General features: G+C 40.5%; 1 protein-coding gene, 1 long non-coding RNA gene and 2 other non-coding genes across 5 annotated transcripts in view; 1 reads left to right on the top strand and 3 right to left on the bottom strand.

Annotated features, from left to right (window-relative positions):
• The window catches only part of phactr3b (phosphatase and actin regulator 3b), a 22,361-nt gene extending 4,428 nt beyond the window's left edge, over positions 1 to 17,933 (bottom strand). The window contains exons 1-8 of one of the 2 annotated variants that reach the window (XM_008320549.3): positions 17,642 to 17,933; positions 8,602 to 8,760; positions 8,390 to 8,464; positions 8,173 to 8,310; positions 7,602 to 7,847; positions 7,321 to 7,528; positions 6,795 to 6,985; positions 6,011 to 6,164 (exon numbers count right to left, since the gene is read on the bottom strand). In XM_008320549.3, the coding sequence (XP_008318771.1) occupies positions 6,011 to 6,164; positions 6,795 to 6,985; positions 7,321 to 7,528; positions 7,602 to 7,847; positions 8,173 to 8,310; positions 8,390 to 8,464; positions 8,602 to 8,760; positions 17,642 to 17,855 (1,385 nt within the window). In that variant the 5' untranslated portion in view covers positions 17,856 to 17,933. Of the gene's footprint in view, positions 1 to 6,010; positions 6,165 to 6,794; positions 6,986 to 7,320; positions 7,529 to 7,601; positions 7,848 to 8,172; positions 8,311 to 8,389; positions 8,465 to 8,601; positions 8,761 to 10,781; positions 11,220 to 17,641 lie in introns of those variants that run through there. The other variant, XM_025059911.1, reaches the window with a different exon arrangement.
• LOC112487709 (uncharacterized) lies at positions 73 to 17,541 on the top strand. The gene is made up of 3 exons (XR_003051053.1): positions 73 to 194; positions 6,891 to 7,013; positions 17,317 to 17,541. It is a non-coding gene; the product is annotated as an uncharacterized LOC112487709 (long non-coding RNA).
• trnaq-uug (transfer RNA glutamine (anticodon UUG)) lies at positions 541 to 612 on the bottom strand. The gene has a single exon. It is a non-coding gene; the product is annotated as a tRNA-Gln (tRNA).
• Positions 2,563 to 2,634, bottom strand: trnaq-uug (transfer RNA glutamine (anticodon UUG)). The gene has a single exon. It is a non-coding gene; the product is annotated as a tRNA-Gln (tRNA).
• Positions 17,934 to 17,964: the final 31 nt, after the last annotated feature.

Raw genomic sequence — 17,964 nt, 5'->3', positions numbered from 1 at the left:
AAAAGGTAAAACTTACCTAAGCTAAACTTACGTAACCTAAATGTTACTTTAAATTTAAACGTCAGTGTTGATCACGAGTATTAATATTCACAGACTCATTTTGAATTTATTTTTACTATTTCCAAACATTTCTCAAACCAGAGCTGCAGACCCTGCACGACCCATCCTAAAGACCTTCACTCAGCACAGACAGGGTAGGACTGCTATTTGACAAACGTGCAATAACATTTAATTTGCACACATTAAACAAATAAGGTACTTTCAACAGCTGCATTCCATTTACACAGCAACAATCAAAAAATATTGCAAATTCTGAATTAAACATTATTGTAATTCAGTTCAGTAAGAAAATCAGGAAATTAATGAAGTAACTATTTCCCCATCAAGCCATCGGTCGTCTACCATTTTTATTTAGTAAAAATAAGTCAATCTCAGAGTCCAGAGACACAATCATAACAAACCCCTCCAGAGCGACTGCTGTTAAGGTAGTTTAGGAAAGAAAAAATACAGTAATAGGTGAATGAATTCTCCCAAATATTCAGGTTCCACCGAGATTTGAACTCGGATCACTGGATTCAAAGTCCAGAGTGCTAACCATTACACCATGGAACCACCTGTACACATGAAGAACTTTGTGGTGATTTACTAACAAATGGCTGACATCAAATCCAGTCTGAGACATAGGGTTGTTGTGCTACCTATTTTTACAAGACTTTACAAGAGTTTCAACCTCACCTGTTAGCTTTCAGCCATCTTACAAATACTCACTTGGTAACTTTCATGTTGTTAGTGCTGAGGGTAGGTTGACCTTAAAAATAATATTTCACAAGATTTAATTCAGAGTATTTTTCCATATTTTATAGGTCAAGTATGAAATCAAGCTTATGCAAGAATTTTATTTTGTTTAAGGTCATGGAATGAAAATTAACAGCCCCCTAAGATAAAAAGCTTGCAGAGGTTAACCACCATTTCCTGTAAATGCAGTAATCAAAAAACAAAGTGCTGATGCCCTGCAAGTCTGGCGTACTTGGGAGATTTTATGTCATGATAAAATATACTTTCAAATCGGATATGAGAGACAGACCTAAATTATCTCACACTTTGGAGGAAACGCCAGCTGATGCTGAAACTGTCCAAAAGAAACAGAATTGCCAGAATGCTGATGTTTCCAGATGAGGTCAGACCAGCAGTGGAGCTCCTGTATATATGTTCACCAAGAGACTTGACAAAGCAACCTTTACAACTGAGTCCCCTGACTCATTTAAAGTTCAAAGGCTCTAAGACATTCACATTATGTCTTGACTAAAGCTGTAATGACTGAAACATGCTGAAGACGGATGATATGAACCTTTTCCCATGGTGATGCTGTGTGCCAATAGCACACTCATTAAATAATGATTAGGCTTTTTTAATGTACATTTTAATTGGATATCCCTTCACACTCTCATTACAGCAATGATCTAGAGTTATCTTTTTCTTTTGCCAAAATTGAAAGAACATTGGATAGGAATGCATGACAAAAAGCAGGTTTTCATCGACTGCGAAAAACATCCCCCAGAATTCCACTGTTATCTGTTTCATTTTTGTTCTGAGTTTAGACAGAAACTGCAACCTTTCTGTGTGTAAACATGTTCTGGTAAAAAATAGACCAAGTGGGTGGCAATCATAGGACTGAAAGAATGCAAAGCTGCTGTTAAACCACAAAGACTCTAAATCTCTAAATAACCCTTTTTTTTAGCCAAGAAGTGAGCAACACAGACGACACTATCACAACTGCAGCACTTGCAGTAAAGAGTTTTAGGTTTAAATTATGTTACAATGTCACAATTATGTTGCATTGTTCTTAAAACTAATGAACGTATCAACTAACTATTAACTAATAAAGAGTAATGCTGATGTGCTGCAACCATTGGTTCACTTTTTAAATTATTAAATAACAAACAATACAGTAATACAAAAAACCCCACAGAAGCAGTGTCGGTGCCCCACCAGGCCAACAGTGAACTACATTTTGCAACAGATATAAAAGGTTCTCATTTGTTGGACATTTTACCAACATGTCAAAGCAATGACCCTACACTGAAAGCAATGGCTGATGGGAATGGCAGGCCATGAAAAATGGTAGAGAATGGAATGATCAGCTACTGCCCAGTGTGGTGTGTCCTAATCCTTGGCTTCATCTCTGATGTGGACAGCACGGGTTGACCTGTTTATCTTCTACTGATACTTGTAACATTTTTACTGAATGAAATCTCTTTGGGTTAGTGCTGCGTACATGCTGCCTTGATTTAAAATGTCTTTATTTTTCTACCTTATGACTTACTTATCCCTAACTGTTAAAAGCAAGTTAAGAAAATGTGAATTGGTAGGAAGGATTGGTTAATCCCAAGGTAAAAAATCAACAATAAGATAATAAAAATGAATGAAGGCAAAAGTCCCTTGTAACTCAATAAAAATAAAAACATTAATATTGAATCTATGCTGTTAAGGTAGTTTGAGAAGGAAAAATTCAGGTTCCACCGAGATTTGAAGCTGTTAAGGTAGTTTGAAAAGGAAAAATTCAGGTTCCACTGAGATTTGAACTCGGATCACTGGATTCAAAGTCCAGAGTGCTAACCATTACACCATGGAACCACCTATGCAGTTGAAGAACTCTATAGCGATTTAGTAACAAATGGCTGTCATCAAATCCAGTCTGAGACGTAGAGTTGTTGTGCTTTTCAGCAGAACAACCTGTGTTCCAACATTTCATATAGCCACAACTTCTACAATAAGTTAAATAAAAAAGAAAGTTTGACTCTTGGAACCATAACGAACTAACTAACTCACTATCTTTGTGCAAGGTCATTACAAATATCTAAATATCTGTGTAGGTCATCCCTGAAGAGGACACAAACAGTCCTGAAATGCCTCAGGAATTGATTTAGTCAAAACAGGAATATCCATTAGTCAACACAGCAGATGTCAACACGAAATCAATGTCTGGTTGGGTTTCACATAATGAACACTGTCACAGTCACATGGAACTTAAAATCAATGTGGGAGATAGACAGTGGTCCGACATACGTGACAAACCCTGGACATAGCCTACTCTCTACTCTTTCTTTTCTTTTTCTTTTTTGTAGAGGGGAGGGAACCCAGCAAGAGGGCTGTGAAAGTAAGAACAAGAGGAATTCATTACGTGGGTGCAGAGACTTTTGACATTTGTGCAGCATTCAGTCCTATAAAAAGACACTGTATGGCGTTAATTGCTGAGTGTGGGACACTGAGACTCTACAGGGTGACAGTGTGCAATTTGGGGATTGTGTTTCCCATTATGTTTGTGCCTTGTTTTATCTGCTGCTTTCTTCTTTTTTTTCCCAAACTGGTTTACAATTTCCAGCCAAAATTCGTCAGTGAGACTCAACCAGTGAGAGGATGGAGGCACAGCCATGCCTTTTGTAAAACCACAGTAACACAAGACAATGGATAATGGATAATTTGAAAGATATATTTTAGTAAAACCATCTGGGCTAGTAAAGTTAGTCAAAAGTCTATTTGCCTGAATATGTAAAGATTCAGAAGCGAGATTTTAGGTTTTAATAAAATCTTGTAGATGGTAATTTCAATTTAAAGTTCATCAAAACAATTGGATGAAACTGCAGAACCTCAATCAGCTCTACAATCACACACTGCTTCCTGCACTGTGCTCTTCTGTGGTCAGTTACATAAGGTATTTAAAATGTCATGTGTAAAGTGTAAGAGTTCACTGGATATTCTTTTCCCTGCTGTTGTTTTTTGCACTATGCACTTCAGATCATTTTACTCAACCAAGCTTTTCTTAGTGGAGAAATATATTGCTGTCAGCTAAAAAAAAGCCTTTTATAAACATCTTCAAAAACATGTCTTACTAAAAATAGAATTTACTTATTGCCAATAATGCTTCAGAGGTTTTCATCATCAGGAAAGCTGCCCTCTCTTTACCCTACGGGCACGTCAGGAGATCAGGTGGGCTGCGGTAAAATCTCACACTGCCAGTGTAAAAATGCAAAAGCATCACTAATCTGTCCTCAGCTGATGACACAGGCTCAGAATCACTGTACAGCTCCCTGCAGCTGCAGTGGACAAACTGCAGCCTCCTCAGCAGCAGGGACGGGAGCGTAGAGGAAAAAGAAGCGGTCTGTGACGTAGAATGGTCATTGATTTTGACTGCTGATGCAGTGTTTTTGTCGATGAGAGCTAAAAATGGGAACAAAGGATTCCCTATCGCTGTGCCAGGCCAGCCCACTGCTCTGCATTCTGCTGCAGAGTACGGCTCTGCCCTTCAGTTAAAGCAAATCAATACAATCTGCCATGTTTTACCCCAAAATGAAATCATGTTAGCCAAACAACTTGAAGTACAATATGTTCAAATGTGTTACATAGAGCCAACCACTATATATTATCCAGAAATCACCAAAAGCAGAAAACACAGTAGCCACGGCTTGATGTTAATTTCAAAGTGACAGTTATATGCACACCTTATTTTATCATTAAATGAGAGCAGGATGATGTCCAGTGATTTTAGCTGAAGGGGACTGCTGTAAAGTCAAAGACATCATTGTTCTGTCCTCCTCCTGAAGGCTGTTCAACCTGTGCTGAACTCTGACGAGAGCCCCAGAGAGTAGGACCTGACCACACTGTAAGATCTGACAGAACACCTGTCTGTCAGATCCAGCACAGCTCATTCAGTGTGATTCAGAGACTGTCTACACACCACCACTGCTACTACAGACTGCTCACAGCGTTTGTTGTTTCAGTGGGAGCCTGGGGCAGACGGTGTGGCCAGCAGAATCAGGACAGAGACGGCAGAGCACATGGTGGTGTCATCCCAAAACAATGGCACTGCCTCAGCTGTTCACATGTCAGCACCTGTGAGAACACTGTGCAGACACAGTGTCTGGTACAACACAGTTCACTCAGAAGCTTAGCCAAAGTCTTTATACTAAAAATCCAAAACCTACATTTTTTCATTCATCAAATTTCAATGTGTCAGTGTTAGAGTGACACCTCCAGACAGTCCACACCCACATCTATTTATATTTATGCACATTGAAAATGATTTCAGTTTTGTATAAGGATCATCTTTACCTATTCTATTTCTTTGGGTTTTTTTATTTTAATCTTGTTTTACTTCTATCAAGTAGAGCAGCTCAGCCTGCAGTGAGCGTCCCCTGTTTCACAGTCCACTGACCATAACTGTCAGAAACACTGAGTAGACCGGATGATGCTTTGACCTCTGGCCTTAACCAACACGCTTCACATTCCATCAGTAGCTCAGCCTCCCACTGTCCAACGACTACTTACAAAACAGAATTGATCACTGTCTGTTTGCATTATGCAAGAGGGGTCCACGCTACTTTACGTAAGCAGTGTTGGAACATTCCCCAGCGAGACACGTCTACGGTGTGGAACACTAAAAATGTTTTTGGAATTATGAAGAACATTCTTTTTATTATGCGGGTAAACAACCACCGATATTCTAACTAGCTGCATTGACTGGATTTAACTTTAGGTGAAACTTGGCTACATGTGATGCTGTGTTGCAATCCTTTTTGTGGAAAAATGTGACAGAAAGACAAAGTAATTTCTCTAAACTGGACATAAACACACCATCACTTTGCTTCTGTCTATTCGCATTAGAAAGGGAATCTCCATAATCAGAACTTCAGACAGAATGGTTCCACAAGTTTCTTCTTAAATGCTGAAAGACACCCGCATTAAAAGGATTTTTTTTTCATGCCATTTATGTTGCATAATAACAGTAAAGTTGAGTGGCAGTGGATCACGTAAAATATGTACAACAATATAATAACTCTGATAAACAGTCATGCATTTGACTTGTCTTGACCAGTGAACTACCTCAGTTAATGTTAGCTGTTACCTGTTAGTGAATCTCTGCACTGACAAAAATAATCCTGCCTCGGTTGGATATATGGTGGGAACTGATGCAAAGACGAGAACCAATCACGGTGCACACGTAGTTACTCACTTGGCCAGCCTTATCTCAATCTGCTGACGGATTTCCTGCCGCTCCTGGTCACTTCGGACAGGGAAAATATTGCGGTCCTCCAGCTCCTGCTTGCTGGGCCGGTTCCTCAGCTTCACGGCCAGAAGCTCCTTTTTCATTCTGCGAGGCAGAGTTCCTGTTGGTGTCCAAACACACGTTTGAGTCAGTTACTGCACGCTGTTGGGTTTTGGTTCTCCTCTAATAGTTATAACTCATCAGTTTCCTGATCTAGATCTGACTCAGACTTGAGAAACAGCTGTTATTTAACACCAAATTACAGACACGATTGTTGCAGAAATTGTAATTATTTTGGAATGGACCGGACCGGTTAATGCATCGGTTAATTATTGAAGTCAGTGAGATACAAAATACTACAGCATAAACGGGAGAGTAAAACTAAAGATTTAAATCATTTTGGATAGAGAAGTCGGGAGTTCATGTTGGTTCACGCAGGATCAGGTGGCACCAAAAATCCACATTAATAACTAAGAATTAGGGCGACAGGAGGGGATGTTCTCCAGCCACTGAAATTCAACACCAAACACTCAGCTCATGTACTTTACTTTAATCTCTACGTCATACTCCTGCAATAAACAAGTATTAGCAAGATTTAGTAGTTGTAATTGGAAAGGGAAATTTTGCTTTTTGTTTTGCACCAAATTTCATAGAAAAAAAAAGACTGATTGTTGAAAATTGGCAGGATAAAAAAACTGGCAATTATATAAAAGTACCAATTTGGAGGATGGTACATTGGGTTAGGACCTACCAGACATCGCAGACTCGTTCCAGCTCTCCTGGTCGCCCACAGACTGGTCTAGACGCACATTTTCCTTGTTCTCATCAGATTCTTTTTTGCACGCAGGCTCAACACCTGGCTCCCTCTCTGTGCTAGACATGCGCGATAGGCGGCCATCAAACCGCCGCTGTGGCGACGAACGTGCTTCCTTCAACTGGAAACTGTGATAACACAAGACACAGATATCTGGTCAGTGCTCACCTTATCTTTGTGTGAACAAAAGTACTGTAGTGTGGATATCGTATGAAATTAAGATACTGCCAAAGGAAAATCGTGCAGAAAGAGTTTTGCTTGAATTTGATTCATTACTTTTTGAGCAGAGTATTTGCTGCTAGAGGGAGGATGGTATCAGTTTGGTATTGGTATCAATAGATACTACAGACTGCAGTACATGGAAATATGACATGGAAGGTTGTTCGAGGTCATCCCTAGTTCTTTCTTTAGTATATAAATATATTTTATAGTACTGTACTTGTATTAGAACTGTCAGTCTAACCTCTCCTGCCTGTGTTTGGTTGCCAAGGCTCGGTGCAATTCCTCAATGATACAGCTAGGTGGCAGTTGATGGTGCAGTGTTCCAAGGTGAGGGGACCCTGTAGGTGTGGACATCCTGCCTCTTAAAAGGGAGCCATGAGGGTCTTTAGGCAGAGAGAAATTTCTAGGTAAAGTGGCTGGAGACTTCTTCACGGGCACTGGGGGGGCACCTGTGGAAAAACGTTGACCTGGTCAGAAAACACCTCTGAGGTTTGATTAGCTTTTCACTCCTGGTAAACTCACAGTCCAGGCTTCCCAGTCTGGGCAGCAGTTTGACAGGCATGTTGGGTGGAGGAGGGGTGCTGGCTCGCCTGGTCACAGGCTGTGGCTGAGGCTGAGGCTGAGGCTGAGGCTCCGTCCCTGACCTTCTCCCTTCCACAGCCTGTGTCTCCTCACTGGACTCACTCACTGAGGTACTGTTGTCTCCTCCACCGTGACTCTGGCTGTTGTCCAACCCTGGCTTTGAGTTGTCCATCAAATCAGTTTGCACTGAAATAGAACGTGGGAGGATTGTAATTACAAAGAATGGATCTGTCTCCACCTAGTGGTCACTTAGAGGCATGACATTACCGACTGACTAGCAAGGACGGCATGAAGCAGGACATTTTTTTAGCAAGCTGATGTAACAAACTTTTGGATTTGTGGTTTTAAATGTAACTCTGATTCAGCAGCTGCTGAGTGGTCGTTTTAACTTTATAAGACTTGGTAGTTTATCTGTCCTTAGGAATACAAATACAGTCGTGGGCTATGAAAAACTGCTCACTATTCTTGGTGCAAGTCGTCTTTTCTGTTATTGGTGTGGGCCACATATTACCTGCTGATGCTTCTAAGTCACTGCTGAGGTCTTCAGTGGTGCTGGGCAAGGTCACATGCTCCTCGTCTTTGCCCTCGTCATCGGACTGAGTGGGAGTGTCTGGATCTTCACTGTTACCTCCACAGGCCTGATCTGACTCTGCTCACACACAGAGCAGAAAACAGCTTCAAGTCCTGTGTGTGTGTGTGTGAGTGAGTGTGTGTGTGAATGTATCCACCTGTCTCCATTTCTTCTGTGTTTCTCACGAGCGGTTCCCCTCTTCTCATTGGTGCAGCTGCCTTCTTCTCCACCACTGAATAAAACAAAAAAAGAACGTATGGTACAGGACTCTGAGATGTTAGACCCTGTTATGGGCTGATGAACTGTGGAGAGTGAATCCACCGTCCTTATGTAGAAGAGTCACTGTTGGAGGTCCTGTGGCTCACTTACTCTGTCCCGAGGGCTTCAGCTTCTCGTTTTTCTTTTTCCTCCATTTCCACGGCTTAAAGATGCGTCCGAATGAGGCCAGTTTGCTGTTTCTGCGGACAGGTGGTGTGCGTACTCCTGACACCAAGCAACCGGCACGCAGCTCCTTCTGCTGGTCCATTCCTTCAATAACACACAGTAAAACAGAAACACTCTTTAAAATTAGCAGCTAAAACTACATTTATAAACATGCATCACCATCAGAGAGGAGTGGGAAATTAAATAAAGACTTTTTGCATTTTTTGTATTGAGAAACGTCCTCAAACAGGGAAGTTGGCTGCAGCAAGCAGAGCCGTAGATCTGTGCACATCAGGGACAGAACCTCAGACTTGTCCAGGTATCTAAACCTGGTGGTCGAACTCTTCCACTAGATCCCTCTTTAACTGTAGCCAGTTTTCCCCTGTAACTCTTACGTAACTACTTCTAAGCTGTATCTGTATTCATGACATGACCACCAGCAAATTCATGTGATTATCTGTGAAGGCCTTTTTTAAATTGTAAATCTGAAGAGAGGCGATCGAGATGAGACAGTGGTTCACATTGTACATGAATTACTCACAGGGATTCAGAGCAGGCCGACCTTTTTACTCTCAAAGACACATAAACAATGGAATGCTTTTAAACTGTCTTTAGAGAACACAGGGGAATAAATAACATCTGCATCAGCACCATGTACTTCTCTAACATCAGTCTGAAATCCATGTTTGTGTTATGCAGATTATAATTAACTCAAAGTGAAGCTATTCTTTTTTGTACATATTGTTAGCAAAAACGTTTGCAATTTACACTACTGTATGTGCTGACTCGGTGTCTACGTTTTTTCACACAACAAATTCATTTATTTATTAAACGTTACTCATCACAGAGAAGCTGTACTGAGTATGAAACAGCTGTAGCCGCAGCAGCTAGCATGGAGGCTGTAAGAAACATCAAATTCTTAATCTAAATGCTTGACCAGGTCTGTTTAACCACGTTGTTGTCCAGATTGTATGAAAGTGGGCCTTATGTCAAATTTCTGTGAAGATTGAAGATAAAGGTGAATCATTTAAGTCTGTCTTATTTGAGATTTCAGTGAAACTTAAAGATCCTGGGATTTGTTTACCAAAGAAATCAACCAATGTTGTTTTTTTTTAGTCAGGGCTGCATTTCAGCATGTATTACCATGAGACCAACATACACCAGAGGTTGTAGAGTAGACATGTACTATTTCTTAAACAATAACATATATAAATAGTTGATAATGTGTTTGTAACGACAATCCATCCAAGTATCATTTAAACTACATTCTGTTCATCTCTATTATTTAAAGCTGTGTTTATTGATCCCTGTTAGAGTTCTGGGCTTTGACTGAGGTTTTTCAGTTGCTTGACCACTGACCACGGTAAGCAGATCAGTGCTCATCTGCAGCAGAGAATTCAGGTCAAGCCTGGAGTAACAACAGCCACATGCAGGGTCAGGCTGCCGTTGCCATGGTTACTACTGTGGATGCTGCAGGAGGTTAGAGTCCCTCAGAGTAAAAACCACCATAGCATGAGGAACACGGAGTTGCTGGGTGGATGAAAAGGCTGTAGCCAATCAGGGCCAGGCATGCAGAAATGCATAATGTACAGTAAACCTGACAGCACTTCATGCTAGGGTGAAATATTAATGAGTGCAAAAGAAGGTTAGAGCCAATCTTTTTGTGAACTTTGTAACATTTTAGCAGGTTACAAAGCTGTGGTTATGTTAAAAAAATATTTTTTATAAAAGATACTTGAAACTTAGTTGTATTAAACACAGACTTATCCACAGCTGCCCTGTGATTAATTGGATTCAATTAGATTTCATTCAATTAATAAATAGACTTAACAAATAATTGGTCAGATCACAGCCAGGACTGGTGTTTGCAAGAACACCTAACCAGAGTGAAGTGAAGAACCTAGTGCTCAATCTCTGTGTGAAAGTTCTGAGCGACGAATCCAAGAGCATCAGAAACTGCTAATTGTACTCAACAGACCAGCCTTAAGGTATCGTTGTGAAGAACTACATAGAACTACATCTGCTTTTTGAGCTTGAGTTGGACAACAGAAAAACATTACAAAAGTGTTCTCCAGTCAGATGGGTCCACATCTCAGCAGGATTAGGACAATCACATGGTTTCCTACCGATCACAGGACACACGGAGATCCAGATGTTCTCCAGCAGATGGTTGGTTCTTCACTTTAAAGAAATAAAGTTCAGTCCCACTCAGATAGTGGGAAGTCCACAGATGATAAGTAATAGACTCCGGGGTTTTAAAAAAAATGTTGCAAACATGGCACTCGTGGGAGAGGTCTGTTCTGCAGCTCAGGCGAGTGGCTTACTGACATTTGAAGCTAATGTGCCATGTGAGCCCCGCCCTTTCCAGCAGGAGGAGCAGTGCAAATAAACAGCTGGCAAGCAATCCGACTGAAGTGGTCACACGTATGTGAGGCAGGGAGGGGCGTTTATCATAACATTGGCCAGTATTTTCTGCCATTTAAACACGATACAGATTTTATATCTTTAATGCTTCAAATTGGCCACACTTCATATATTCACTCTGACACTTCAGCCTCTGTGGTCAACATGTATTGTTTGTACAGAATTCTTATCTCTGCTGGGTATATTATTATATATAATACATATATATTTATAAGTATATTATAAGTTTTCTAATGGATAAACAAGCATAAATTTAGTCATTAATTAGTTTTTATAAATACACTTCTTGATGTCATCACTTAGAAAAGGGAAATACATTAAACTCAGACTTGACTCAGAGTAGATCTTTGGTATGTTTATGTCTGGTTGTATTCTTTTTTTATTATTATTAAAAACTAATAATTAGGTCTTACGTAAGCCCAGAGAAACGTTCTACATACTGTATTTCCATCTGCCTCATCTTCACAGACAACTAATTGCAAGGATAGCATCACTTAAGCAAAACCTCCGTGGTTTCAGATCGATGGACTCCAGGGACATCTCTATGTTAAAGGCAAAAGAGCAGAGACATTAGAGATGATAACTGTCGCTGACATGATTATTCCTTAGGGATGCACTAGCAGTAAACAAAGACTAAAACCAGCACTGTCGGCGTCCTGGCGGGAATGAATCTCATTCAATATTTACATGACTTCATTGAGTGTGGCCTGGCTTTGAGGGTCTGGCAAAGTGAGATGCACAGAACAGACAAAATGGTCGTCTTATGGCTCTGGACTGTTTGGTAACACAGAAAGACTGACTTGCAGCATTTGCATTAGTATTTTGAGGAGATCAACAGAGATTACAGGAATGGAAAAATAATGGAAAACATTTACCAGTGTAGTAAACTGAAAGAAAATCTAACTATTTTATTAAAAACCCAATTAGAGCATCTTTGTTCTACAAGTGTTCACTTTTAATACCGTTGTCTAGTGTGTTCCCATTGTTCCAATTAAATGGAACAACGCATCCTTAAAAATCCAGCAAAATGTGTTTCTTTTTCATATATTTTTTTCAAATTATTTTAGTCTTGAGGTGAAATCGATAAGAAAAGTGAATATCTATATTAAGTCAGTTTAGTGTGACATTTCTGTAGGTTTGAGAACAGAACCAGGGGAGGAGCTGTGGTGACTGACACACACACACACACAGAGAAACACACTAAGGGGGAAAGGGTGAAATCACACATAGATGTTGTGCAGTCATAAGGAAGTTGCAAAGTAAAGTGGGTAAAGCATGTGTACATAAGAACTGGCCTCTCACAGTTCTGTCCATTTGTGGGACACGTTGCACCTCAGCACTTTACCATTGGTTGTAAACGTCAGCAGTAGAAAAACACCTCAGCCACTATGTAAACAAACGCTAGCTGCTGAGCCGGGTTAACATAAGGTTTTACAATAAAAAACAGAGACCAAGATTCCTCTGAACATTTAATAAAGTGAGGGGTCAGGGATGTTGAACAACACTGGGTCAGTACACTGCCATTTCATTAGTGACCTGTTCAATTGTCATGTCTGGCCCAATCATTTGAACTTTCTGAACTGTGACCCTATGGATGTGGATGTTTGCTCTTACAAAAAAGAAGTGTCTAAAAACAACAGAACAGCTGACACACATGATGCATTTATAAGACATCACTTACAAAAGTCTCAAATTTCTGTAATTGATTTGATTGTGCATTCATTTATTTTTATTTCTTGGCTTATATTATAATATGTTTTTTAATGGTAATATTTTATTTGCTTGTATGGGAGATGGCGATATAACCATGAAACACTGTAGGTTGAGGATGTCGTAAACCGAGGACCCCTGTACACACTTGAATTAGTTTGTGTTATTGTGCTTTGGAGTAATTGGTCCTTCTTCAAACTACACTTCAACCAAATATTTATATATATATAAATGCTACCGAGGATCCTTGTTATTATTCTAGTCTTCTCTCCACTCCTGCACTGGGACTCAGCAGTTGTTTTAATTACATCTGCTGCAGAAAGCACAACACTTCTCTCGCCTACTTTTGTTCCTCCTTCTTTATGGGATTCACTGTCAATTTTGTAAAAATGGGACCTGAGTCCCTGAAATGGTCTGCTTCTGTGGAGCTTAAATTGGATTACACAGTACTATCACAGCCCAGTTTGTTAGTGTGTCTTTCTGTCTGATCCTTCCTTAACCCAGGCTGGCAGGAGGACGTGGAAAGGCTCAGCCTGATGCTCTGCGTCGTGTGTCCTCATGCACAACATATTGCTTCTACTCTGCTCTAAAAGGAATTAGGTCAGCACATGAAACATTCATAAAAGATACATCATCTGTAAATGGCGGCCAGCTTAAGTCAAATACCTCAACATTCCCCACTCAGGGGTGTATAAATGTCAGCCTGTGTTTAATGCACATTTAACATTTACCCTTTCTATAAATCATGTTGTGTCACTCTTTAGAATAAGCAGTTCTTTAACAGTGCTTCGTCCCGCCGAGTCTCAGCTGCTTCTTTGAAAACACAAATAAAATCAAGGCTACATCAAAGATTCAAGGGTGAAATCTATGAGGGTGAAAAATGTAGTTTGTTTTTGTAAAATCACGTTTTAATTTAAAGTTCTTTGAACTGACTAACTCACATAACCCATGTTTAAAATTAGTCAAGGTTGCAGTAGACGGACAAAGTCCTTTATCGCAAAATGTTCCACTTCAAATGGATGACGTCCTGTTAGACTCCCAGGAATTTCATCAGCTCTAAATATATCCCAAAAAAGGTTGCACAAAACCTTCGTTTTTTTACAGTGAACAGCCGTTAACCTGCTGTGTGAAAAAATCTGAAGCTTTTTTTGTTTTACTTTTTTTGCCCTTCTGTCTTAGTGTCAAGGTTGTCCTTTATGGAGAACATTGTAATAACCACTACAGCCATATGACAAGTAGGGCCATCTGGTGGCCACATTGATAAATCTTTGACCCTTTAACTGCTTGCTATCCTCCCAACTGTTTATCCCATGCATATGATTTTGGACGGGATAAACGTTTTTAATTTTTACAGTAAAATATTAAAATATACTTTTGGTACAACAAGTGAAATGCCAGGTTTTTTATGCCAAAAAAGTAACAATTCTGGCCTATGCTGTATATACTGTACCAGCTTTACAGGATATGCCCACAATTTAACTGGACATGTGACTGTGTTTAAAACTTAACAATTCTACTTTTTTTAAAATGCTAAAAAGTCAGTATAGAATATATCATGGCCATTTTTACAATAACAATGTGGCAGTTGGACACAAGTGCAGCTGATGAAGGAGTTTTGTAATGATCAGAGTAAGGTAGGGCTGGCTCATTTTCTGATATTGGTCAAACTTTCAGGATTGAACCTGCAAAAAACAACTACATCCGATTCCGTACCTAAGCCCCAATGGTATCAGAGCGACATCGCTATCGGCAGATCCTCCAAGTTGTAGTATGGGTATTGGATATCAGACATGAAAATACTGAATACAGAAATACAGGATATTGTTAAACAAACTTTGAAAAGACGCAAAGATGACAGACCTGGGCCACAGGCTAATCGTAGTGTTAGCGATGGGGATAAACGTTAGGGAGCACAAGAGAGTTCTCCTTTCATAGATTCTACAATCAAGAAACACAGAACATCAAACATCGAACACCAGAACACTGCTAAGTGACTGAGAGTTGTTTATACGCACAGGGGGAAGGAGATAACGAGACGCAGGGGGAGCACATCAGGAGGGGAGTCGGTAATCAAGGGAGCTGGAAACACAGGAGGATAGGTGCAGGCTGCAGAGCTACAGTAGAATGTTGGAGACTGACTGACTGTGACCGGAACGGCTTGGACAAGGGAAGCTAAGACCCTGACTGACTGGACAGTCAGTGACCAGGAAAACTGAGATGAGTCACAGATAGTTAGGAAGTCTTTCTCACTAGGGTGAGAGAAGAAGTGCAGAACAAGAGGGTGAGGTACAAGAAAATGCTAGAACAGAAGGCGCTCATAAAAACAGAATTATACACAATATTCTGAATGCCAGCTAGCTTTATAAAAAGTGAACTCCATTTTCGGTCAAGCAGCGAACAAACCCTTACGGTAACAAAACATCCAACACCAGGATCAGTGTGTTAGTCTGAAATAGCAGCTGCTTTCGACTGTGTTCCTGTTTTTAATGGTGAAATGTTGGTGAGTCCAGCTCTAACTAAAATTGTTTGTACACTGACAGAATTGAAAGTCCTGTGTTAAACAGATTGTGAAATAGAGGTTATTCACAACCACAGATCTGGCAACGCTCTCTCTTCAATCTTTTTGGGGTTTTTCCCCCCAAACACTGACAAAACACTGACAAAAAAATGTTGATGTGGGCTATAAACTATACCATGTAAACCATGTATAAAAAGAAACAGGTACTTGTTAGAGTGGAAGACCATCAACGCAGCTGAAAGACTAAACTGTTTCCTTAACATGTCAGCCATCAGTGAATCTAGAAGTTCAATAACTTGCCCCAAAAGACCAAGGAAGGGCAGTTATTGACAAAAAAAAAAGCTCACCAGCACCAGGGCAGCTCTGGCTCTGCCCAAGCCGTTCTCATTTTTATTTAAAACATTGTCACTGCCCAAAATAACACCAAGAAGCTCATCCCCTGTTTCAGAGTCTATTTCTAGCAACAGTCTTTGTTTTTCAACAAGCCAAGGTATCATTTCTTTGGTGCAGAAGCCAGAGCAGGATTCACCCTGAACAGGCCATAACACCTGATTTTATTTTCCCAGTTGTCTTTTCACCGTCATGAATCATAGGTTAGACAAAGTCTTAAAACTGTAATAGAGATCCAGTGCTTATTGGGAACATGATGTTAACAGTCCAAGCTGCAGATACATACACATGTATCGCTCTTGTAGGACTTCTGCAGCCTGGTCTTGGCCGTGTTGAGCTATTACTACAGTTTTACACGATCAAATTCCCTCTTGTTGGAATTTGATACTACACACTCTCCTTGTTGTGAAACCAGTTGAATTACAGGGCATGATGAATGTCTGAGAGCCAGTTAAGGCGGGCGATTTATCATGTTTTTACATTGATCCGCCGATCAATAGCCTTCAAACAGGATATCTCAGGACCGCTACAGTGTAAGTGAATGAACAGGCCAACAGTTCCCTGTGGAAATGTGAATCCAGCCTCAGGATTCACAGAGTGTAAGTGGCATTTTACTTTGACAGGCTGACTGCTGTACATCACTGAGACCAACTGACCACAAACCAAAGCAACTGCAGCCAGAATTAAATCTGTGCAGACAAACAGAGAGACAGCCCACAGTCAGAGAGCCAAGATCCGCCCCCTGCCATTTACGTCTCCATGGAAACAGTCAACTACATGGTCATCACTCTCATCACTTTCAGCCCCACATTCTGCAGACTGCATGGTGTCTGTGTGTATGCTAATTTTTAGGACATTTCTTGCATCATAGTAGCTGTACTAATGGTGATCCAAACATTACTGTACTGATGTAGTACCTCTGAATTTAAATCAGAGTAAAGGTGTGGAGGTAAGTTTGTAGTTGTGCTGCAGTTTAACCTTAACTGTTGCTAACATTGTCTCTATGTAATGATAAGAAGGAATTATATCATCTTTTATTTTTTAGTTTTAAAGTCCTGTTTCCAAGCAGTCCAAAATATCAAATTTTAAACAGGCAAAAATGATAGAATTTCATATTTTTTAAACTTGCTTAAAAAGTGATAATTAATGAAAATATATAACAAAAACATCAGTTTTAGTTAGTGCAACATACTCTGCAGTAGTAAATGTTAAAATATTTCAGATATAATAAAATGGGAGTTAAAACAAAACAGACATAAACTTAAGTTCATATTAAAACAAATAAGCCTTAACCTGTCTGCATTAGGCTAAATTATGGCTAACTCATGTACTGAATAATAAGCTATTCTGTGATAATGTTGTTTAATTATCTATATCGTCAACAGGGTAATAATTCTAAATGGGAATATTCGTGGTATTGTTTAAATATATGTTGAATGACTATTTAAAATATCTTATTAAATATGATAATATACATTTCTCTGTGTTTTAATCCTGTCTACATGTGTTTCATGTAGGCTCTTCATTTAAAGAGTCCAAACATGAGTCATGTCGATGAAGTGAAAATACAGCAGATGGACAACATCTGAAACTAAAGATATATTTGTTTCCACTGACAGAAATTCTCCTCCATTTCCGGAGTGACTGTAAATGTGAGTGTGATTCCAGCTGTAAGGCCTCAGCTCAGCTCAGCTCAGCTCCGCTCCGCACGGTTCGGCTCAGTAGATCACGGTCTGCCAATGACGCACGTTTAACAACGCAACCTGTTTGTTGCATGCAGATCTACTGACATCATGTCCGCAGATGACGAGCGTCTCCTATCCACATATGACAAACTAAACTGTCCCCAGCCTGACAGCTGATGACACCTGTCCTGCACGCCTCCTCCTTCTCCTTCACCTTCACCTTCTCCTCAGCCTTCTCCTCTCTTTCCACTCCTGTTACCTGCTCTGTGCGCCTCAGCCAACCGGATCTCGGTGATGCTGCTTGGGTCACTCTGCGATCTCCCCCGCTGCTGCAGCTGCTGCAGCGAACAGTCCTCATCCAGCGCCTCCGACGACGCCATTGTGGACAGGAAGATGGAGAAAAAGAAAAGGAGTAGGAAGCTCTGACTGCAACGCTGAAATGCGCAGCCACCGACGGACAAGGTCGCCAGCATCAAGTGGTGGAGCTGCGCTTACTGCCGCTGCTGCTGCCGCTGCTGCTGCCGCTGCTACTGCTGCTGACGACGATGGTGATGGTGGAGGGGGGGGGGGGGGTGAGAGCAT

This window comes from Cynoglossus semilaevis, chromosome 11, assembly GCF_000523025.1.
Source record: "Cynoglossus semilaevis isolate Cse_v1.0 chromosome 11, Cse_v1.0, whole genome shotgun sequence".
NCBI lineage: Eukaryota > Metazoa > Chordata > Actinopteri > Pleuronectiformes > Cynoglossidae > Cynoglossus > Cynoglossus semilaevis.
This window is presented reverse-complemented; position numbering and strand designations above follow the sequence as displayed.